The 24,646-nt window shown below is 44.4% G+C and overlaps 1 protein-coding gene across 3 annotated transcripts in view; it reads left to right on the top strand.

The window, feature by feature from the left end:
- PALM2AKAP2 (PALM2 and AKAP2 fusion) overlaps window positions 1–24,646 on the top strand; it is a 512,284-nt gene that overhangs the window by 129,549 nt on the left and 358,089 nt on the right. For 2 of the 3 annotated variants that reach the window (XM_055579286.1, XM_055579284.1), the window contains exon 2: window positions 8,919–8,964. In XM_055579286.1, coding sequence (XP_055435261.1) covers window positions 8,919–8,964 — 46 coding nt within the window. Of the gene's footprint in view, window positions 1–8,918; window positions 8,965–12,337; window positions 12,617–24,646 lie in introns of those variants that run through there. The other variant, XM_055579285.1, reaches the window with a different exon arrangement.

Below are 24,646 nucleotides of genomic sequence, written 5' to 3' on the forward strand. Positions count from 1 at the left end.
CAACTGCTTTTCCCCAGGGGACAGACACCACTCTCACTGGGGAGAAGCCTGGAAAGTGTCTGAGTGTCCATTTCCCAAAGGACTGAGCCAGATCTAAAGGTTCAGGGCAGCTCAGGGAACTGCTTTCTCTAACGCAGGATCTGCAGTCTTGTTCATGCTCACTCCCTCCTCAGCAGAACATAACACACGTTCCTTTGTCAAGTCAGCACAGGCTCCATCCTCGGAGCCTCCCTGAGGGGCTCTCCCCAACCCCCAGAGCTCCTGGCTCCCAGTCAAGCAGACGCCTCTGCGTCAACTCTTTTTCCACCCCCACCTCCCCAAGTATGCCATTCCCTCTCGTGGGATAAATTTAGCTCTGAATGAATGAGAGAGGAGGGCACAGTCATGTAAACACGGACCAGGTAGCTTTCCAATCTAAGTTTGACACACAGATGGCAGAAAAGATTCAAGTATTTCTGGTTCCTTCTTTCTGCTGCTTCCACCACATGCTCAGACCCTGCGTCTTATTCTCTGCATTCCACAAAGCTAATTAAATATGTAGATCAGGATGTGAACTATTTGACTGGATAAAGCAGATATCACTTGAGTGACTGAGGAACATTAAGGAGTCAAAGAGAGCCTTGGGTTGCATCGGACATTTTCATTTACTGATCTGATGGTCGTAGAAACTCATCAGACACCCGGAAGCTTCCTTTGTCTTATCTATTAGCTGAGTCTCCTCTCCTGGTGGGCCGAGCCAGTGGCTGCTAGAGAATGTTGCAGTCTTAAAGACATCACCTCACCCCCCCAACCCCTGCCGCCACCCCACTGACCAGTCCTTACCTCTCTGAGTTCCTGACTTCCAAGGCATCTCTTTGACTGTTGCCCTTGCCCCTCTGAAAGCATTTCTAGTTCTTAGGGCATGTTGTCATTCATGAGTTCCTTTCATCCCTATAAGAACCTTGTGTGGTAGTTAGCTATCTCTTCCCCAGTGTACAAATAGAAAATTTCAGCTCAGAGCAGTTAAGTGACTTTTCTGAGGTCACACAGAAAGTGGCGGAGTTAGAATTAGGACCTAGTGTTGAGATTTTGCCTGGTGCTCTTCCCATTCTACCTTGAGCTGTTTTGAGGAAAGGCTGTCTGTCCATGATGCCCCAGCTGGAAGGGTTACATTGGGTAAGGAGCAGTTTTTTGTTGTTGTTGAAGTATAGTTGATTTATAATTCTGTGTTAATTTCTGGAGTGATTCAGTAATATGTATGCATGTGTATATGCATGTATATAAATATACTTTTTCAGATTATTTTACATTATAGGTTATTGAGTGATATTGAATATCTTATAGTTTCCTGTATAAGGTCCTATACAGTAGGACCTTGTTGTTAATCTACTTTATATATAGTAATTTGTATCTGCTAATCCCAAACTCCTAGTGTATCCCCCTCTTTTCCCCTTTGGTAATTATAAATTTTTTCTATGTGAGTCTGTTTCTGTTTCATAAACATGTTCATTTCTATCATTTTTTTGATATTAGTGATATCATATGATATTTGATATTTTTCTTCCTCTGTCTGACTTACTTCACTTAGTATGATAATCTCTAGATCCAACTATGTTGCTGCAAATGACATTATTTCATTCTTTTTTATGGCTAAGTTATATTCTATTGTGGGCTTCCCAGGTAGCTCAGGGATAAAGAATCTGCCTTCCAATGCAGGAGATGTGGGTTCAATCTCTGGATTGGGAAGATCCCCTGGAGAAGGAAATGGCAACCCACTCCAGTAATCTTGCCTGGGAAATCCCATGGACAGAGGAACCTGGCAGGCTACAGTCCATGGGGTCGCAAAAGAGTCAGACATGACTTAGCAACTAAACAACAACAACAACAATATTCTGCTGTGTGTATCTGTGTGTATCTGTGTGTGTGTATATATATATGTACCACATCTTTATCCATTCATCTGGCAATGTATATTTTAGGTTGTTTCCATATCTTGGCTATTGTGAATAATGCTGCTATGAACATCGAGGAAGGTGTGTATCTTTTCAAATTAGAGTTTTCTCCAGATACATGCCCAGGAGTGGGATTGATCTGGATATGCCCGGATCATATAGTAACTCTAATTTTAGTTTTTTTTTTAAGGAACCTCCATACTGTTTTCCATAGTGGCTACGCAAATTGACATTCCTACTTACAGTGTAGGAGGGTTCCCTCTTCTCCATGCCCTCAGGAAGGAGCAATTTTTGAGACTTTCTGGCTATTACCTCTCGGTGGGAACAGCTCTAAGGGGGCCAAACCCAAGTTGGACCCATTTTGCCAGTGTATGGAGGGTGGGCAACGGCAGCGGGGGGCAGCGTGCAGGATTGAATCGCTAGACTTCCAAAGGGCATCAGAGGGGCTTAGCATACATAAGTGGTAGGAGCTGAAGCTCGGTTTTCCCAATTTCATTATTCATTCTCCAAACAGGAGGGCACACAGGATTTAACTGATAGGTCGCTGTCCCTGCACAGACAACCCCCTAGAAAATCTCTCTCGTCAGCAGTGCTGACTTGCAGGATGAGTACGGTGTGAGCACATCATGGTTAACAATGAAAGCGTCGATGGCCACACTGCAAAACAGGATTCGAAGCTGACGGGGCACTTCGTGATCATTGTTCTAAGGCAAACTAGACTGGCCCCTAAGCTCTCTGAGAAGCCTGTGACCTGATTGTGTCCGCTGGCATCAGACAGCCAGATGGGCCTTCCCAAAGAGTTTTCCACTTTGTAGCTAATTCACTCCCAAACCTTGAATCACTTCCACCAAGGAGCACCTTTCATATGTGGGCATGTAGCTTTCTTCCTTGGAGAAGGCAATGGCAACCCACTCCAGTACTCTTGCCTGGAAAATCCCATGGACGGAGGAGCCTGGTAGGCTGCAATCCATGGGGTCTCGAAGAGTCGGACACGACTGAGCGACTTCACTTTCACTTTTAACTTTCATGCATTGGAGAAGGAGATGGCAACCCACTCTAGTATTCTTGCCTGGAGAATCCCGGGGACAGAGGAGCCTGGTGGGCTGCCGTCTGTGGGGTCGCACAGAGTTGGACATGACTGAAGCGACTTAGCAGCAGCAGCTTTCTTCCTAAACACTCCACTTCCTAAACACTTAAGCTTTTCTTTCCATCTTTTCCTTGGACTTAATTTGTGTCCTCTTAAGTATTCCCTTGCCATTCCTTCTTATTTATAATTATTAAATTGACTCAGTCCAAAAGATAAGGCCGTAGGTATCTACGAATCATTAAAGGGAGAGCCTGGTAATGAAATTTCTAGGCAATAAATGACACGGAGCAGAATCCTTCCTCTTGAAAGATGAAAGAGAAGTACCTAGTCATGTGGGGGACTTAAAGACTATTGATAGTTCACCCCTTTTCTTAAAAGAAAAGCCTACATTGTAAAAACAAAAACAAACCAAGCTAACGTAAATACAGTTAAGTCACTTGCTTGATTTGGTCTGAGACGGCGTTAATGAAGTGGCAGTTGGACTAATTAGGACCTGCCATCACTGGGGCACCAACTGTGGTCAGTCTCGTGAATTTTCAATCTATCTTGATTCCCTGCAATATCCCTATGAGGTTAGAGTTGTTTTCCTCCATTTTGCAGATGAGGATATTGAGCTAAGGGAATTCAATTTGTGCCACTGGTCAGTCCCAGTACCGGGATTCTAACTTGTCTTTACAGCTCATGCCTTTTCTCTGTGTCATACCTACCTCCTAATCCCACTTTTCAAAATGTTTATCAATATCCGAATGTCCCAGCAAGGTGAAGGTGGGATGACCCCTAACCATCCAGATCTTGTTCCTCTATTTTCTCCTTATAGCCCTTGGTTTCTTCTAGAAATTCAGTGTTGATCAGCTGACATTGCCAAGGCTCATGCTGCTGTTCATGGGGTCGCAAAGAGCTGGACATGACTTAGTGACTGAACAATAACAACTCCCAAGGCTAGCCCAGAGAAAAGGAAGCCATCAAATGGAAGTTCTACTGTTCATTTCTAGATGGTTTTCCAGTTTCTCATTGTGATTCTTCTATGTAGAGAGCTTCAACAGTCTATGCTTTAAGGGACATCCAGCCTAGTTTATTTCCCACACTGGAGCTCTGTTTTCTAACTTCTCTATCTTTCTTGCACCATGGGGACTCTATGGACCTGTCATTTGAATCCCATTGAGAAAAACATCACATACTTGAAATCCCATCAACTTCCCCAAATTGTTCACAACCACAGGAGCCAAAAGGGCTCTCAGCACCATTCCCGTCCTTTTGATTCTGTGCAGCCATATGTTTTGAATGACCATGGATTCTCACAGATCTTAGGCAAAAGAGAGCTGATACAAATACAAGCATTTTGGACCACCTGGCATTCCTTTGAAAATTACTTTTGTCAAAGGAAAGCTTCAGGTTACTCCGAAATTTCACACTCTTAGCGTCTGTTCAGCAAAACTTTAACTCACTCAGTGGGTCTTGGCGAGTCATTTCCCTCTCAGTTTTCAGAACTCGTGTTTTCCCCACAGAGAATAGGTTTGATCATCTGTGGTTCCCAAAGGACTCATGCCCTAAAATAGATTCTGCAATTTTTATTACCAAAGCATCTATTTTGCAAATCGAGCATTCTGTATTCTCTCCATACAATGCTTTGCAATACAGCATCTATCAGAAAAACCATTAAACAATAAGGGTAGTGCTTATGCAATGTGGTTTAATGTCCCAGCAAGAACTAGTGATTTGTTACACACATTATGCACCCATTGTAATAGATCTTTTGAGATTTCAAATGTGTGGAGGGCAAAAAGTCACCCATATTAGCACTAGACTAGGAATTCTTTGTAATACCAAGCCATTGCCTCATGTCTAGTATAGAATAACTACACAATAAAAGTTTATGAAAGAAGTGGTACAACTTGGGTTCTAAATGTCTGTGTTTGTAATGGTTTTGATGATTTTAAAATGCTAAAATTTAGAGATTTGAGGGGAGAAGTGCTGGAAGAGGAGAAAATGTTTTCCCTCTACTCTTCACATGTCTTCCTGTTTCACTTAGGGTTCTTAGTCACAAGCAACAGAAACTGATTTGAGTTGCTAGGAGCAGAGAAGGCATAAATTGAAAGTGCATTTATCACGTAGTTTGAAGAATAGCTGGGAAGATGAGAAGAGGCTTGAGCAATAGGCAGGACCAAAGATGAGCAGAAGCCTGAGAGAATTCTCTAATGCTGTGTCTTCAAGGCCCTTGGCCAGTGTACGTACCTCAAAACCTGGATTGCGTGCCATGTCATAACTTCCAGGGCACCTGGGAAGCAAGAGCCTGGCATTTCCCAGCTTCTGTGTTGGGAACTGTCTCTGACTCTCTCTATGGCTTGTGATATGGGAATTCCCCTAAAGATGGAAAGGGCTTCACAAATTGGGCAGCCAAAAAATATGGAAGAGTCTGCTACATTTCCACCTGGACATGTCCCCAGGGTCGAGCATTCTGAATTTCTTCTCCCCTTTGACCTTTTGCCATAGCTGCTTTGACAGTCCTCAACACTTAGTGAACATGACCACTGCATATCTTTGGTCCCAGGCAGTTGAAAGCCACTGAGGAAGTAAACACAACTGGTCAAAGAGTTTTCTAAGTATTCCTAGTAAACCCAACTAGTTCAATGGTTCATCCCTAACCCCTACCTCACCCCATAGATATTTAATTCTATACACGTATCCAGAGAAATGTGACCCAGGAGACTCTGATGCATATTTCTGATTAAGAATCATGTCTTAATATTCCCCATATCCCACAGTTTCTTTACCAACCATTTCTATTTCTCTGAAGTCCCACCTATCTCAACCAAAGACAGTTCCATCAGCTGAGAAAACTAGGCTTCTGATATATGCTCACTCAACTTCTCTCTCCTTCAACTAAAATGTCTTCACCTTTACTCATTCCATCTTTTGTCCTCTTTCATTTTCCCTTCTTTCCAAGGCTAAGCTGGCCACCAGGGCTTGTTTGAATGCCCTCTGATCTAATCTGAGACCTAACACTTATTTTCCCTTTTGACTATGTCTTTGGTCTCACTTCCCTGATACCTAATTCCCTTTGATTCTGAAACATTCAAGTCTCACCTCATATAACAACCCTCTAACTTGCCTTTGCTTCCCATAGACTGCTTCCAGTTCTCCCCAATGCCCTCATCTTCCATATCCAAAGATCTTAAAAGAGTGTTTTGTACTCAAGGATGCTCCTTTCCCACCTCTCATTCATTCTTAACTCTCTGTCACTGCTTATAGGCTCACCCTGTACACATACCCAGCTCTTTTGTATTACCCATGGTTTCCTGGTTGCCCAAGGCTTGGTCTGCATCATTTTTTTAAACCTCCCCAAACCATCTGACCCTGTTGAAAAACCTTTTTTTCCCATTGTGATTTTTCGTAGAAACATCCATCTTGATTTTTCCTTCTCATCCTCAGATGACACTTCCTCAGCCTTCTTTGCTGGGCTTTCTCTTCTTGTTGTTTGTTCTGTTTTCTCACTCTGGCCATTCACATTTCTTGAGCTAGAACCACAACGCAGATGATAGCCAGATGCATGTTCCCAATCCTGATTCTTCTATCTTGAGATGCAAAGCTTTCAAACTGGTCACTTCCCAAAGGTCCCTAAGCCTTTTGGGGGCTTAGGCATCTCACCTTCCATCATGCCTTTTAAAAATTTATTATAGTAAAATATACATAACATAAAACTGATCATTTAAGAGTACAGTTCAGTGACATTAGGTCCATTCACATCATTGCATTCTTCTAATTCCTTTTCAATATCTGTATTACTGGAGGGAAAAGGACCACTTATTCACCACCGAGGCTTGCCTCACCTTCATATGACTGGTTGAGCCTGGTGCCTGGTGGTTATGAATGTGGGCTCCGGAGGGTCTGAGCTGAGCTGAAATCCCAGCTCGGTGACTTTGACTGAGTCCTTCAACCTCTCTGGTCTCACTTTGCTCATCTTGTTATTCTCTGCTCTAGCTGGGTACACCGTCACTCTGCTGAAGTAATGACAGCTTTGTTTATCTGTGAGCAAACACTCTCAAAAGACTTGTCCTCTGGAGATGGCACTGGAAGTAAAGAGAAAATGCAGCATTTGAAGAAAGAGATGGGTCTCAGCCAGAAAGAAGTTCTGGATATACTGGAGAGGGATGTCAAATCTGGTGTTGGCTTGGATTTATGACCCAAACAGCTCCACCGATGCCTGTTATGAAAAGAAAGAGAAAACAATCAATCAGTTAAACTGCTTCAGTCTTTGGGAAGAGTAGTAATTGCTCTTCAAGTGACAGGTGAAACCTCCCTGAACGTTGAAAAGGTGATTTAGTAGAAATTGTAAGAATTTTCCCAGGAAAGAGGTAATTTAAAGAAATTTGATGTGCATACCTTTAAAAATGCCTTAAGTCTTGCATTTATCAGATCAAGCACTTGAATAGGTCACATTGGTTTCTCCCCCACCCTATCACCTCATGTTTATTTCATTTTATGGAGGAAAGTTTGCTTATGAATTTTGGAAATTCTAGCAGCCTCCTCCTGGATGGTAAGAGGTATTTTGTTTGTTTTTGCCTTTTATTTCCTTTTAGACTGGATCTTCTCCATCTCTCATATCCAGCCCAGGGCCTGGCATAAAGGATGCACTTTAGTACTGTCTCCTGTTTTAGTAAACTGAAAATGAAAGTTGCTCATCTATGTCTGACTCTTTGGGACCCGGTGGACTATACTGTCCATGGAATTCTCCAGGCCAGAATACTGGAGTGGGTAGCCATTCCCTTCTCCAGGGGATCTTCCCAATCCAGGGGTCGAACCCAGGTCTCCCATTTTAGTAAAGAAGAGGTAAAATATTTTAGTGACCAGATCCTACTTTTCCTTTCAGAGACAGTATAGAAGTAACAATTCTCAGTGTTTCAGCCCAGAACATTGCAGGATAATGTTAAGAACAGATTGCCCTTGACAAAGGACCTTTATATACTTTATCTCATTCAGCACTTCCCGTTTCAGATGAGGAAACTGAGGTTCAGAGTGGTTAAATGACTTGCCCAAGGCTTTACAGCTATTAAGTGGTCAAACCTGGCCAAAGAAGCACCTATAACTACAAAATCTGCACCTACAAACTCGTGGTTGTCTTTCTAACCCACATTTGACCCCACAGAGGGATGGCCTATGTTCAGCTGTACGCTGTCCTTGGCCAACTTGACCGCCGAGGATCCTGCCATCCGAGGCATGTGGGCAAGGCAGCCCTTCCCAGTGGGAAATGTCCCCATGTCGAGTTCAGGCTTTTGGCACAAGCCAGAAGGCAGGTCGTGCTGGGGCCCGGCTTTCTACCTGAAGCTCCTGGGCTGGGGTCTGCAGGTCCCCAGTGAGCACGTGTCCACCTGGGCACACCAACCCTGCGCCCTAGCGGTTCCCGTGCGCCCCGGGTGCCCACCCGCACGCGCCGTGCCTGGCCGCTCCTGGGGGAGCCCCCACTCCCTGCGGCTTCAGCCCGGGTGGCTCCCGCCCGCCTAGAGCCGCCCGGGGGCCGTGGCCGCGGGTCCCCCACACCCCAGGGGCGGAGCGAGGCGCGGAGACGTCAGGGCGGAGAACGAGCGCGGGGCGAGCGCGCCCTCCCGGCGGCTGCCCGCGGCCCACGTCCCCGACTGGCGCGGCCGGCGGCCGGGAGATGCAGGGAGCGGCAGCGCTGGGGCGCAGCCAGGCGGCGGGCCGGGCGGGGGCCAGACGCTGAGCCGGGCGAGCCAGCCGCGCACAGCTCTGCCCGCCACCCCCGGAGCAGATCCCCGGCCGCCCGTAGGCTTTCCCTGGGGTTCTAGCAAAGCTCCCCCCCGGGGTGCCCATCAATTTCCTCGGGTTGACTACAGCGTGTGTTTTGTTTTTCTTTCTTCTTTCCCTCGCTGTGTGCCCTTCTCCAGGATGGCAGAGGCGGAATTGCACAAGGAAAGGCTGCAAGCCATAGCAGTAAGTCCACTTTCATTTTATTTTCTTGCTCTATTGTCTGGGATGGGAAAGGACCCCGAGTACTGCGGGGCCGTCGACATTCCAGCACAGTAGCCACAGGACATGTGTTGTGGGGATAAAAGTCTGTCAAGGCTCAGCTACGCTGCGTTTTATTTTATAGTCTGTAGATGGAAAGCCCCAGGGCGCGCTTTGGGCTGGGGATTTGAATGTGGAAGATTGGCTTAGAAATAAGATGCTTGCTACTGGGCTTTGGGGAAAGACGGAAGAGAAGCATGGGGCGGGAGGGGGGACAATTCCTAGAATATTACCACCCAGTGCTCACTAATATTCTGACTTCAGATGCTGGAGAAGGCGGGAACGGTCACCAAAAACTGTGACTTCCACGCTCTGTGCGGAAGCTGTTGGTCTGCTAAGTGAAAAACCAGCAGTCCACTCCGCTGCCAGCCACGCGGTAGAACCTCCTCCCTGAAACCGAGAGTATTCATTTTCCCTGTTCTGTTTGAAATTGACAAGGGCACTGGCACAAAGCCACCACCTTGGGTGAGAGGAAGGTCTGGGGACTTCTTGGAACAACTGGGTCCTGGGAATAATATTCCAAGAGAGCTTCCTTCTTATCTGTGGTTCCTCAACCTATTTTCAGCATACAAAGGAACAACCAGCTTGGGCAAAGTTTAAGTGCACTCTCAGAAAAGTGTACCCATGTGCATCTTGAGTATAAAGGAGAGCTCTCCAAGGCTGCCTAAATCTGAGTGGTCCTGCCCCAGTGTTGCCAATGATCCACAGATGTGGTATTTTTACTAGAGCTACCACAGCTGGATTATATATTTCTTTTGCAGATGAAGGAATGATTACTGCTGCTCTATAAAATAATAGCAATTAAAAGAGAAGCTCCGTTAACATATTGGCATAAAAGAATCTCCAGACATTCTTCTACCTAAGTAAATTTTTTTTTTGTCCAGGAGTTCCCTGGAAACACATATGAATTTGTTGGAGAAACAGCATGTAATGTTTTGGAAGCAAAGTATATTAAAATGTTTTCAAAATCCTTTGGACGGATTCTTCACTGGGAAATGCACACAGGCTCTTCTTTTTCTTTTTAAAGAAGCATTTGATGTGGTCTCTGTGGCTCTGAGACCCTCTTTATCAAAGTCTTCAAATCTTCAATGTTTTGGAGACTTCACAGCTGAAGCGAGAAAGACGTTTGTTGGCATTGTTGAATGCTATAGCTTTTTTTGTCTGTTGGGCAATCTTTGAACTGGGTGTTCAGAACTCAGGAAGGCTTTCCCCTCTCCTGCCCCACCTTTTTTCCCCTTTCCCTCTGAGTGTGTGTATTTTGATGGTTAGTGAAGTTGTTTGTTTTCTAGAGTTTGTGGCCAGGCAGTGTGGCCAGTATGTCATGAACTGGGCAAGAATGGAGATATTCAGTTCTTGGTGCCATGTAGCTGGTGGATGTTTTATATAAACTGAATAATAGGCTGCTTTTACTGTCCATGTAGTGGCTGCTCCAGAGAGCATTCCATTGCTCCCATCAGTGGCTGCTGAAGGTTTCCAACAGTTGTAACATTTTCTGCCTTTGCATGACCAGCTTGTCTGGATGCCTGAGGAACAGCTGGGCCTCATGAAAGGGCTCGCTTTCCAAACAGGGAGCCAGTAGCAGCTTACACTTGGGCCACCCTTTTCCACGTGAGGCTGGGTCATTCCCAGCAGAGGCTAAATGGATTTTTGAGAAGGGTCTAGCCAGCCTTCTGGGATTCTTACGCCCGTGCAGTTGTGGAATTGAGTTTGTCCTGTACTTGGGAAACTGTTAATGATTCTCATGAATGATTCTGCCTCAACGAACATATCTTAGTGCAGATTTTCTAACAGCAAATTAACTCTGTGTATGTGCGTGAGAGAGAGGGAATTGAGAGAGGGGGTGGAGGCGCTTGTGACCATGTCAGCTGTTCTGTACCCTGCTTTGACCTAATGCATACTCTCCAAAATTTGCAAACCCTGAGTCTGTCTGCCACCTTCCTAGGGTTCTCAGGGGGCCCTCAGGAGCTCATGAGCCTGCTCCCAGAGCCTAGTCCTCCTGAAGTCTCTCTGGAGATGTGAAGGAGGAAGAGCAATGACTCTATCTCTTCACCAACTTGGGTGCCTCTCCAAGAGGAGATTCTCATCTGTAGGTTCTTGAACACTCTTCAGTCTACACCCTGGTCCCTTCATCTGTAAAGAGGGCTCATGAGTTCTGCTCCAGGGGCTGGCTGTGAGGTTTAGATATGGTGCAGGTGAAGGGCCTGGCACGCAGGGGCCAGCCGATGATCTTCAGCCAGAGCCGCCCATCCTGTCTACCCTGCTGCCTCGTCCTTATGAGGATAAGAGGAAACATCTCTGAAACATAAAGAGCTTGAACGACCTTCTGTATCCTCTCCTTTACTCAACTGAAGGCCAGGGCTTGGCCCAGCATCAATTCCATCAGCTCCTCAGACGCAGGTGCAGAGATATGACTGGAGGATTCAGCCATCCAGCAGGTATTTACAAAGTGTCGCCTCTTGGAAGAAAGTGACAATGCCAAAAAGTCAGTGTCCCTAAGTTTCGGTCATCAGAGGGAAGACTTTGCCCTTTGCACACTTAAGTTCCGAAAAGGACCAATGGCCTGTGACCTATGTCACGTGATCATTGGTGGGATTCCCCCTGCCACCTCCAGGGAATAAAATACTCAGAAACTATGAGTGCTTTAATTGAATCTTCCAGTTAAGTCCAGAGATTAATCAATGAGAAAAGATGAATCTCATCCTATTTCCTGCCCAAAGCGGAGCAAATCTTGACAAGTGTCTCTACTCCCAGGCTCTCATTCCATCAGTAGGGATGTTCCCAAAGCTGGCATTTTAGGAGAAAGCAAAATAATTCTGAGGCAGGATGAATGTGGGTGGTTATTCCAGGGAATAATAATACAATTGCCATTTCTTGACCATCTTCTACTCAGCAAGGCCCTGTGTGTCATGCTTCTTTTCTTAACCTCAAGTTAATGGTTTAACATAAGCAATTTCTAGCCAGTGGAAGGAGTACTTATGCAAATAAGCACACAGGCAGAGCAGGTAAAGCAAGGCGCTGTAGAAGAGCGGGCCATGGAGATTTGGTATCATAAAATATAGAATAACACACATACTTCCCCATGAGCAGAAGGGATGTATTTACTTGTTTGTTGTTAGTTTATCATCTATTTGGAACAGTTAGTAGAAGAAAGGGAAAGCCAACCACGTGAAGTTAAGTCAGTAGCCAAAGGCACCAACTCAGTAATAAGACTCAAGTGCATTTTTAACACGGATGATGTCATTTAATCCTGATGAGCTAATGGGGGAGGAACGTCTAGATTATCCATGTTTTAAAGAGCCCGACACAGAGAATGTCAAAGCCAGGATCAGAACCCAAATTGCAGGGCCCTGGAGCCTGTTTATTGACCACTGCCCAGAAATGCACCCCCCAAGATGGTAGCAGCATCTTGAGCTCCGCCCATGAGCTCGCTGTGTGGGTGGTTCTGGCAGCCCCTGTGGGAGCGGATGAGGGAGAAGACTGATTCAGTAGCATCGGGAAAGGCTGAGACAAACCAGGAGGCCACATCCTTTTGAGAGTCTTCCAGCGCATGGAAATACCCGGTGGAAGCTCTAACCAAGTGAGTAACCCGTTCCCTCGGGGAAGAAGCCACGGCATCTCAGTGCAAACCAGTTTTGGGGGGAGAATGTTGTTATGTCTGCACGTCACAAGAAGAGGGTCTTCCTTGGGCTCAGGTGAAGATAACTGAATGTTTCAGAGATTGTCTTGAGTAAAAGCCCTCAGAGAGGTTCTCAGGCTATATGTGCTGAGGTGGCGCTAGTGGTCAAGAACCCACCTGCCAATGCAGGAGACGTAAGAGACTCAGGTTCAATCCTTGGTTCGGGAAGATTCCCTGGAGGAAGGCATGGTAACCCACCCCAGTATCCTTGCCTGGAGAATCTCATGGACAGAGGAACATGGCGAGCTACAGTCCACAGGGTCACAAAGAGTCAGACACGACTGAAGCGACTTGGCACACTCACAAGATGCCAATCCAACCTACACTGGCTTTTTAGGGTATTTGGTTGCTTATTAAGAACTCGAACTCTGGAATAATAAAAACGATCTTTGGCATTTGTGTAGCACTTTACAATTTACAAAAACCTGCATGTATTACCTTAATTCTGATCTGTGCTAGGCAGGACTCATTGTCTGTACTTTACAATAGAGTATGCAGCGGTGTCCGGAGAAGGCGATGGCACCCCACTCCAGTACTCTTGCCTGGAAAATCCCATGGACGGAGGAGCGTGGAAGGCTGCAGTCCATGGGGTCACGAAGAGTCGGACACGACTGAGCGACTTCCCTTTCACTTTTCACTTTCATGCATTGGAGAAGGAAATGGCAACCCACTCCAGTGTTCTTGCCTGGAGAATCCCAGGAACGGGGGAGCCTGGTGGGCTGCCGTCTATGGGGTCGCACAGAGTCGGACACGACTGAAGTGACTTAGCAGCAGCAGCAGTAGCATGCAGAGGTGTCTGGGCTCACACAGTGAGAAGTAGAAGGGTTGTATCTCTCTCCTGACTCCTGATTCCTAGTATTTGTGGCATGTCTAGCTTTGGGCGCGGGGTGCTCTGCTATGGGTGAGAGCTGTCTCTAGGATCCTTTAACTGGGGGCGGGGGGTGGAGGAGAGGGGGTGAGCTTTGGGGTATGTGTGCCTGGATGTGCCTCTGTGGAATCTGCCCTTTGGGGATTTCACTTTGGGCCCCTCTCCCCCTTAAAACTCTCCCCCAGGGGTTGCAGTTAGTGGCCTGGGGCCTCCACCTGCTCCCATTTTCTGTCCTGAGAAGGCCTGGATGTAGGTGGGTGGCTCAGGCTGGCTCTGCCCTGTACTTGCAAAGAGACAAGGCATTTCCTTGGCTTCATCTCTTAATGTTGTTCTTGCCTCTGAGCAGGAAGACCTTGAGTATCAAAGTTGGAATGTGGACCAAAGGCTCAGGAAACCAGTCAGCCTGCTCTGATCCAGGCCACTTGGGTTGGCCTACCTGGCTCGGGCAGAAATCCTGGCTGCTGTTTGCATGGGATCCAGTCCAGCCTAGCTTCCCAGGTCAGGGATCCCTCAGAGGTTCTAGAGACTCAAATCCAAGACTTATAGTAAAACAAACTGTGGTCCTTGGGGAGACCATCCCTGTACACGTCCCCTGTGAACCTCTGCATTGGCAGGCAGCTGGTAAGAGGATGGGAGAACTGAAGATGCCAGCCATACATTTGTTCATCTTCTTCCACGTAAATGGTACCCTGCTTCTCAAAGTTCAAACTGAAGTTTAAAAAATGGTTTGCCCAGGACAGTGGTGCTGAGGAAGGGCTTGACCCAGATGACTCTGCAGGACCGCCCAGTGGATCGATGCCACTTGGGGCACATTCAGGGTCGTTGCCAGGTCTGAGAGTGCCAAGGCAGGCCTTACACAAATATGCCCAAGGGTCATACACCTCTCTGACCAGTTATTTGTACCTCTGAGTATTTCAGGCTTTAGCCTCTTGGGACAAAGAGCAGTTGCTCTGGCAAGTGCCCTGTGAAATAGACCAGTCATCATTTAAAAAGCCAAGCAGGGGGGCTTGTGGGTTATGATTTGTCAATATTTAGAAGGAATCCAGGGCTCAGTAATAGCCCTTCTACATTTCTCTGGGGTTTTCCAGTGCACTGGGGACCACCACTGTTGATCCTTTGAACTACCCACATTTCATCACTGATGCTTCTTGAGGATGTGGATCAACTTCCTTGGCAGTAGGAGTTGGTCCTCGTGTTGAGATATTGACTGAGAGAACAAATGGCATTGATGCACAGACACAGTGGTCCCCAAGGCTGCCAGTGCCTTGCAATCTGGCAAGTAACAAGCATGGATTCTGGCCTCCAAAAGCCTTGGCTCATATCCCGGCAGCCTTTCTGTTAGTATCTGTTAGTATCTGTGTGACCTTGCTGTTCCCCGGTTTCCTCATCTATAAGGTGGGGATAATGATAGTACTAGTCTCCTGGAATTGTTCTGAAGGGTATTTGACAGGTTTCATGGGAAATACTCAGTGCAAGCTTACAGAAATCACTCAACAAAAGTTTTCTTTATATAGTAAGTGAGTCAACAAATCATAACGCACACATTTTTAAGGAGAAAATGGATGCAAAGGGTGAAAACTGAATTCTTTTCACCTCAACTGGTGAATTGCCACACTGGGAAAGTTCATGAATATAGTGACACCTTTGCAGTGCAGGAGGATACTAATAATAACAATGAAAAGGATTGTTTACAGTGAACAGGATTTGCAAGCCCAGAAGGACCTGGGAGCCAGCATGTAACATAAATGAGTGACACAGATTGAATGGGAAATTGTAAGGACCTGAAGGGAAGATACCACTTCTCAGTGAAGGTACAGTCCATTTATACCAGGTGTGAATGTGGGTCCTATGTTGTCACATCCACTGATTCTCAAGAGACAGAAATCTTCCTTTTTAAAATGTGAGAACTCCTATTTCAAAATCAACTGGCTTAAAAAGTGTTTAAAAGTTTGTGGATGAAATGAAATTTCTTTTGGTCCACAGGTTGACCTTTTGTGACCTCCAGATATAAGTAGAGCTTTGAACTTGACACTGTGCTTTCTTTATGCATGGGCTTATTTGGGTTTCATAAGGATGCTATGAAGTAGTACTACCAGTCCCTCTTAGATCTTTCATAATGTTACAAAAGCAGGGTGTATTTTCAGCAGGGCTTTGTGAGTTTGGTGTCCAAATGTTTGGATCATTGGGAAAAGTGCATATTTGCTATATGTTGATATTAGCTCCTTTTAACCACTGACATTATTATAACTCAAAATTCATGTCTAGGTAGATGATGGCTTTCTCAAAATTGACAGAAAAGCTTAAAATACAGCACCTTGATGTGGGAAACTCCACTATCATAGAAGCATCTTTAACAAGATAGACAGGCCATTTAGTGGTTAAGCCCTTGCCTTCCAATGCAGGGGGTGCAGGTTTGATCTCTGGTCAGGGAGCTCAGATTGCATATGCCTCATGACAAAAAAACCAAAACATAAAAAACAGAAGCAGTATTTTAACAAACTGGATAAAGATTTTGAACATGGTCCACATAAAAACATTTTTCTAAAAAAAGGATAGGCAAATTTGAGGCATCACATATTACCAGGTGTTTGAGACGATTTTAATATATCAGCCTTGAATTACAGACAGTGTGGGGTGACTCAGCTGGGCTCAGGGCTCCTAATAATAGCAGCAGCTGCTACTGGACATAGACTTTTGTCCAGCAGTGGTACAGAACCGTGATTCTCAAACTGCAGTACATTAGGATCACCTGGAGGGCTCCTTAGAAACACAGATTGCAGGGTCCTCCTCCTAGAGAGTTTGATTCAGCAGATCTGGGGTAGGGCCTGGGAATTTGCATTGCTAACAAGTTCCCAGGGTTTGCTGTTCCTAGCTGCAGCTGCTGTTCTTAGGAACACACGTTGAGTACCGCTGGTGAAGTGATAGAAGGCCAAGGGAGATGATGGCCTGGGTCTTCATAAGTATCACACACCCAGTGCAACATGCCCAGGAGTTTGTGAAGTATGGATATCTTAAAGAGATGAGACGGAATAAGAGACCAAATTCAAGTGGGCTGTAGCCCATGGGGTCACAAAAGAGTTGGGCGTGACTTAGTGACTAAACAATGATAACAAACCTAGCTCAGTGTGGAAGTGATGTCGTTGTGTTCCTCTTACATCAACTGGCTGCTCAAGAGGAAATTTTGTTTGTCTTGGGTACTTGTTTTAATCTATTTGCGTGCGTGAGTGCGTGCGTGCTAAGTTGCTTCAGTCACGTCTGACTCTTTGCAACCCCAAGAGGTATAGTCCTCCAGGCTCCTCTGCCCATGGGATTTCCCAGCAAGAATACTGGAGCAGGTTGCCATTTCCTATTCTGGGAATCTTCCCAACCCAGGGATCAAACTCGTGTCTCTGGCATCTTGTGCATTGGCAGGAGGGTTCTTTACCACTGAACCACCTGGGAAGCCCACACGAAATGTGTATGATGCTCTAGATGGAGAAGTCCCAGAGCAGATCAGCATTCAAGTCTTGTAGCAGCCTCTCCAGCCTGCAGGCCTGATTCTCAATGCAGCTGCTTCTCACGTGGGCAACTCTAATAGGAGGCCAGGGCAACTGAGGTTCACTTACTAAATGATGGTTAGTGATTCTCCTAAGTCACTCTGTGTGCACAAGCCGGGCTTGTCATTGGCGTGTCAAAGAGGAGTTTATTCTCGCCAAGATGTCCTCCAATCTTCCCTCATCCTAATTGTAGTATCCATTGTGCGAACCAATGCTTCTTATTCAGATGGTTTCAGCCTCACCCAGGCTCTTAATTTGTCTTAAAACACAAAGCGCAGAGGCCACACGTCGCAGAATGAGACCTAAGAGAACATGGACGGGCTGCTGGGTGATGGCCGCCCAGCATGAGGAGCTTTGTAGAGGAAAGTTTGCACATGAGCGCTGTGGGTTTGGGCGAATACCGCACAGCTGAGACCTATTTCTGGCAGGAAATGCCGGCAGAAGCAGAGGTTTGTGGGGGTGGGGGTGCATGTTGGAGCTGCATATGTCCTTGGTTAATGGGTATGGCAGTCTTTTCCATTAGTCTCATGTTGAATTAGAATCCACAAAAGGAGATTATTAAATACACAGAGAGACGGACAGAGACAAGCCTTTAATCTATTTACATAATGCTTGAACATATATTAAAAATACTTTGGGGCCAGTCTTTGACTCTAGTATCCATGTTTCTGTAGCATCCTCTGAGCTTAGCTAGAAGAAGGAAATAGGGAACCTGGTCCCTTTCCCTTGCATAAAATGGGAGGGGGAAAGAAAAGCCACATGCGCTCCCAAGATAAAAGCCCTAGCAAAGGCTATGAGCCAGACCTCAAAACACATCTTCCAGCTCTTCGTTTCCCCTCTGGCAGCCTATTTCATTACCCTGCGGGCTTCTAGGCTCTTGACAGTCTGTTCACTAGCAAAATGTCTTCAAGGCATTTGTGAAACCTGCCCTTAGTTTTTCGCTGCATGATACCGATTTACTTACTATTCTAGGTGGGTGGGATTTCTCCCCCTTTCTTCTAAATTATAACCAGTCATCAGAGGATTCACTTTATTTTTAAAGTCAGGGCTGAAACTTAAAACTTTGAGGGTTATAAAAAATGTTATTCTTAACAGAAAAACATAGGCTTGAAAACTTAACCCCTTGGTGGTAGCTATGGGATCCTCATTCTCTGAGTTTGAGCAATGATGCCAACAATTTTTGAGACCAGTAAATATCACATGGGGCTTCAGGCTTGGGACCTGTGATACATGTATGTCCTTATGTGATGGAGAGAGAAGCCAGATCTGGGAGAGGTACCTTTTGGCCAAGAGGCAAGGGGTCAATTCAGCGGCTCCCCCTGGGCTCCTGGTTCATCTTTTATTTTTTTTTAAACACATGCAAAAACAGTATGGTTGAGGATCATCTTTATTGTTAGTGATATATTATTTTACCTTTTTTCTGGCCACTCTGTGTAGCACATGGGATCTTAGTTTCCCCATAAGGGATTTGACTTGTTAGCTTGGGCTGATGATACTTGCTGCGTCTAATGGGTCAGGAAATGGTTCAAAAATTTTCTTGCCGCAGTGGGACTGTGAGACATAAAGATTTGAAAAGTGGAAAAGAGTGTAGAGGTTCATCAAGAAGTTAAAAATAAAACTGCCATATGATCCAGCAATTTCACTTCTATGTATATATTACAAGAAAACAAAATTACTATCTTGGAAGGACATCTACACTTCGATGTTCATTGCAGCCTTGTTCCCAGTAGCCAAGAGATTAAAACAACCTAAGTGTTCACTGACAGATGATAGAATAAAGAAAATGTGGTATATCTAGAGTGGAGTATTATTCAGCCTTTATAAAGAAAGACATCCTGCCATCTGTGACTAACATGGATGGACCCTGGAGGGCATTCTGCTAAGTGAAAAAAGCCAGACACAGAAAGATAAATACCTGTAATCTCACTTATATGTGGCATCTAAAAGAATATTGAACTTATAGTAAGAGAGGAGAGTGGTAGATATTAGAGGGTGGGAAGTGGGGGAAAGGGGAGATGTTAATCAAAAGTAAAACTTTCAATTATAAATTGAATAAGTTCTAGAGTCCCAATATATAGCATGGTGACTGGTTAAAAACCATGTTACTACATACTTGAAATATGCCAAGAGAGTAGATCTCATGTGTTATCATTAAACACACAAAAATGGTAGCTGTGTGAGGTGATGGATATATGAATTAGCTTAATTATGATCTTTATTTCTCAATGTATATCAAAAATATGTTATACACTGTCAATATAGACAATTTTTTTAATCATACCTTAAAGCTGGGGGAAAATGATCTGTTAAAAAAATGATCTGGAAAGCTTGAAGTTATGAGTGGCCTTGAAAGGAAACACTGCTTATCCAGGAAACAAACATACACTATAGGTAGTGATAAGCCCATCATCTGAGTGCTCATTTTTCTTTTCCAGCTGGTATGTAGGCAGCCGTGTCCATGAACAGTGAAATCTGAGCATATGTGTTTAGAATTTAGTGCTGGTCATCAAATAAAAGTTGCAGCAAAACCCAAAAGATATTTAACAGTAACTGAGATAGGTCTCTGGGGATGGGTCAGAAGGCAGGGCAGGTCTTGGGAGGCTGACTATTCATATACTCTCTAGGTTGTCAGACAACGTAAAGTAAGTAGAAAAAAAAAAAGAGAGAGAGAGAAAACAAACACTGTGTATTAATGCATATTTGCGGAATCTAGAAAAATGGCAAAGCAGAAATACAGATGTATAGAACAAACTTATGGACCCTGAAGGGGGAGGGGGGAGTGGGATGAAATGGAAGACTGGGATTAACATATATACGCTATTAATAGTCTGTTGAGGGCTTCCCAGATGGCACTAGTGGTAAAAAGCCTGCCTGCCAATGCAGGAGACCAAGAGACATGGGTTTGATCCCTGGGTCAGGAAGATTCCCCCGGAGAAGGTCATGGCTACCCACTCCAGTATACTTGTCTGGAGAATCCCATGGACAGAGGAACCTGGTGGGCTATAACCCATAGGGCCACAAAGAGCAGACACAGCTGAAGTGACTTAGCATGCATGCATAAAATAGATAATAAGAACCTACTGTATAGCTTAGGGAATGCTACTCAATGCTCTGTGGTGACTTAAATGGGAAGGAAATCCAAAAAAGGGGGTATATGTATATATATAGCTGTTTCACTTTACTGTATGTACAGTAGAAACTAACACAGCATTGTGAGCAACTATACTCCAATAAAAATTAATTTTAAAAAGAATATACTCTCTAACTCTGCCAGCTACTAGAAATAAGACTCTGGCAGCCTGATCACTCCCCGTCCTTATTCACACGGGAGTGAGAATGATAAATGTCTGATCAGCATTGGATCTGATGGCCATGATGAAGAGGAAGTGCTGGGCTTGACAACACAGAGGAGGCTAAGGTGAAAGTAATTTCAATTGCTCAGTCCCTGTCTGCTCTCTTCTCTTCCTGCCATCATTGCTTTCTGTCCTGACATGTCCCGGCCTCTAGAGGATTCCAGTTCTCATCTGCCCTGAGCTCAGGTCCACAGAGCAAATCTTGAAGCAAAATGGCTTAGCAGTGGTGGGAACAGGAGGGGAGCATCTCCCCTATAGGGAGACAGGGCACCCCAGGGCTCAGAAAGCAAGTCAAAGATGGCAACTTGATTCTATAGCTTTCTTTCAGTGGGAGGATGGGTCTCCCAGTTCCTGAGAGTTTCCCTTGGGCCAGACAGCTGGCTGAATGCCTTATATTGGGCGTTAAAACCTCAATTGAGCCCAGGTGGCAGGCTGACGTGGTGGCCGAGCTTGTGGGACTCTGGTGACTGGAGAGAGTGGGTTCCCCGGGCAGTACTCAACTCCAGCTGATGGGCACTTCATGGGAATACAACTCAAGGATCTTGTATTCTTCAAGGGCATCTGGAAATCCAGCTTTTGAAGGAAGTCTGTTGATATTTATATCATAACCATTGAAGCACTGTGTGGGCAAACCAAACACAGATTTTAATCCAGTGTGGGCTGGATTCATTCCTCACCCCTGACCCCTTCCCGATCCCCACCCCAGGCCCCCAGTTTCCCACTTCGCCTTGCACAACAATATTGTATTTAATTCTAAAGCTGGTAGTATGCGGAGATGATAGGATGATAGTATTACAGTTGAAGTTAAGTCAAATGTAGGTGTGTTTAGTCCTGTTGGGCAAATAAATGGGCAGCCTGCCAGAAACCCATTGAGGACCACCTTAGGAGGACCATAAGAAAAATGTAGTCTCAGGTAGAGTCAGTATTGCTACTTAGATCGGTTCCTTATCCAGCATGCTGGGCCAACTCCCCTGTACTCTGTAAGAAATAACAACTGAAAACACTCCTTAAAAATGAAATTAACATAGAGCAAAAGTCACCTTTTTGATGTACACGTCTCCGAATTTTGTAAGATGTAGATTTATGTAACTGCCAGCACACTCAGGATGCAGAACAGTCCATCAGCCCTCAGGACTCCCCCAGGAAGCACTGTTTTTCAAACTCTGTACACATTGGAATGTTGGAATGTAATAGTTCTCCTTGTCTCCACCTTGTACCCTGACTTTAAGGCTTCTGAAAATCACTTAGAGGTTAGAGGGTTAACCAGAACAAGTTCTTGCTTTTCCCCAATAAATACCTTGCTTCAGCCTGGTTTGTTTTTTCTGCTCTAGCCTCTACTCGAGTTATCACATTTAGCAACTAAAATTATAGGATGCCCAATTATTGCATGGGACACACTTTTATACTAAACAAATGATTTGTTGTTTGCTTGAATTCAGATTTAACTGGGCATCCTATATTTTATCTGGCAAGCTCATCCCCTTCACATATATGCTGCATTCACAACTGAGTTCAGAACCCACTTTTTCTGGGTCTGTGTTTCACTCTTCATGTGAATATGAAAATACTCAGTGGTTTTATTTTTTTCTCTTCCTTATTTCATTTTTAAAAAATTTTTATTGGCGTATAGTTGACTAACAAATGTGTTAGTTTCAGGTGTACAGCAAAATGATTCAATTATATATGTACATGTATCTGATTTTCAAATTCTTTTCCCATTTAGGTTATTACAGAATATTGAGGAGAGTTTCCTGTGCTATACAGTAGATGCTTATTGATTATCTAAATATAGCAATGTGTATATGTCAATCCCAAACTCCCGATCTATCGATACTCATTGATTTTATATAGTGATACATTTGTGAGATGATAGGGCATGTATTGAAAGGTTAAGAGGATCTCATCAATACATCCATGTGTTTTGAACCCACTAGACATGTTTTGAACCCACTAGACACTAGACATGTCCTTTCTGGAGAATAAGAAAGGGACTAGTGTGTGTTGGAGGACAGAGGACAACTGGATTTCAGAAATTAGGACATTTCCCAGCCCTCTTCCAACCCCCTCCCCTAGCCCAACCTTTGAATAACATAAAACTGTGAAGACTAAACAAAGAGATTGTTCATACTGGGTGATTTTGAAAATAATCACTGGAATGCTAGCCTTCAGCAGCCGGTATATCTTATACTGCATTGAGCAAGATGTGGCCTTGTGGTGTGTCGTCTGTGAGTCATGCAGTGCTCACACTCAGCTCATTCCCAGCCTGGATGTTTTGGTTGAGAATGCTGTGATGGTTGATTGATTTCTCTTGTTTGTTTGTTTTTTCATTTATCAACTTTACTAGTGTGATTTCAGAATCACAGTGAGACGAGAAGGAAAATCAATTTTATAGAGTACCTTCAGAATGAAGAATGAATGTAAATTCCCATTTTCTGTCTAGACCAAGGCATCAGTAAACAGCAATCTGTGGGTCAGATCTGGCCCTCAGTCTCTCTTCATAAGGCCTGTGAGCAATATGTGGTTATTACATGTGTAAATGGAAATTAAAAAAAAAAATTCATGATGTGAAAATCATATGAAGTTTAGATTTCCATATCCACACATAAAGTTTTATCAGAACATACTCATTACCATTCATTTGCACATGGTCTATGGCTGATTTCATACTACAGCAGCAGAAGTGAGTAGTTCCAACACAGACCGTGTAGCCTGCAAAGCCTAAAACATTTACTTTCTGACCCTTCATGGAAAAGCTAGGGCTGACTCCTGCTCTAAACTCCATATCTTCTATGGTTGTGTTTGCCTTTAAGGTCCTAGGAATCTTTTTTTCCCAAAATTTAAACTTTTTTATTTTGTATTAGAGTATAGCCGATTAACAATGTTGTAGAAGTTTAGGTGAACAGCAAAGGGACTCAGCCATACATATATATGTATCCATTCTCCCCCAAACCCCACTCTCATCCGGGCTGGCACGTAACATTGAGTAGAGTTCCATGTGCTATACAGTGGGTCCTTGTTGGTTATCCATTTTGAATATGGCAGTGTGTACATGACCTTCCCAAACTCTCTAACTGTCCCTTCCCCCTGGCAGCTGTAAGTTCATCTAAGTCTGCGAGTCTCCGTTTTGTAAGTTCATTTGTATCATTCCTTTTTAGATTTCACATATAAGGGATGTCATCCAGTATTTCTCCTTCTCTGCCTGACTTACTTCACTCAGTACAACACTCCCTAGGTCCATCCATGTTGTTGCAATGGCGTCATATGATTCTTTTTCATGGCTGAGTAATATTCCATTGTATATATGTACCACATCTTCTTTAGCCATTCCTCTGTTAATGGACATTTCGGTTGCTTCCATATCTTGGCTGTTGTAAACAGTGCTGCAGTGAACATAGGGGTGCATTATTCTTTTGGATCATCTTTCTCCATATATATGTCCAGGAGTGGGGTTGCAGGGTCATATGGTGGCTCTATTTTTAGCTTTTTAAGGAACCTCCATGCTGTTCTTCATAGTGGCTGTACCAATTTACATTCCTATCAACAGGGCAGGAGGATTCCCTTCTCTCCACATCCTCTCCAGCATTTGTTGTTTGTGGATTTTTTGATGAAAGCCATTCTGACTGGTGTGAGGTGATATATCATTGTAGTTTTGGTTTGCATTTCTCTAATAACTAACAATGTTGAACATCTTTCCATGTGCCTCTTGGCTACCTATATGTCCTCTTTGGAGAAATGTCTATTTAGGTCTTCTGCCTATTTGTTGGTTGGGTTGTTTGTTTTGATGCTGATAAGTGTCAGAAGATGTTTGTAAATTTTGGAGACTAATCCCTATCTGTCACATCAGTTGCAAATATTTTCTCCCAACCTGTGGATAGTCTTTTTGTTTTGTTTATTGTTTCCTTTGCTGTGCAAAAGCTTTTGAGTTTAAGTAGGTCCCCTTTGTTTATTTCTGTTTTTATTTCCATTATTCTGGGAGATGGATTAAAAAAGATGCTGCTGTGATTTATGTCAGAGAGTTCTGCCTATGAAGGTTCTAGGAATCTTTTGGCTAAAGATGTGACTGTTGTCTGGTTGCTGACAGTTCAGAACAGTAAAGCTCCTAGACACATATCTGGAGAAAACTCTAATTTGAAAAGATGCACGCACCTCAGTGTTCACAGCAGCATTATCTACA

This window comes from Bubalus kerabau, chromosome 4, assembly GCF_029407905.1.
Source record: "Bubalus kerabau isolate K-KA32 ecotype Philippines breed swamp buffalo chromosome 4, PCC_UOA_SB_1v2, whole genome shotgun sequence".
NCBI classification, from domain to species: domain Eukaryota; kingdom Metazoa; phylum Chordata; class Mammalia; order Artiodactyla; family Bovidae; genus Bubalus; species Bubalus kerabau.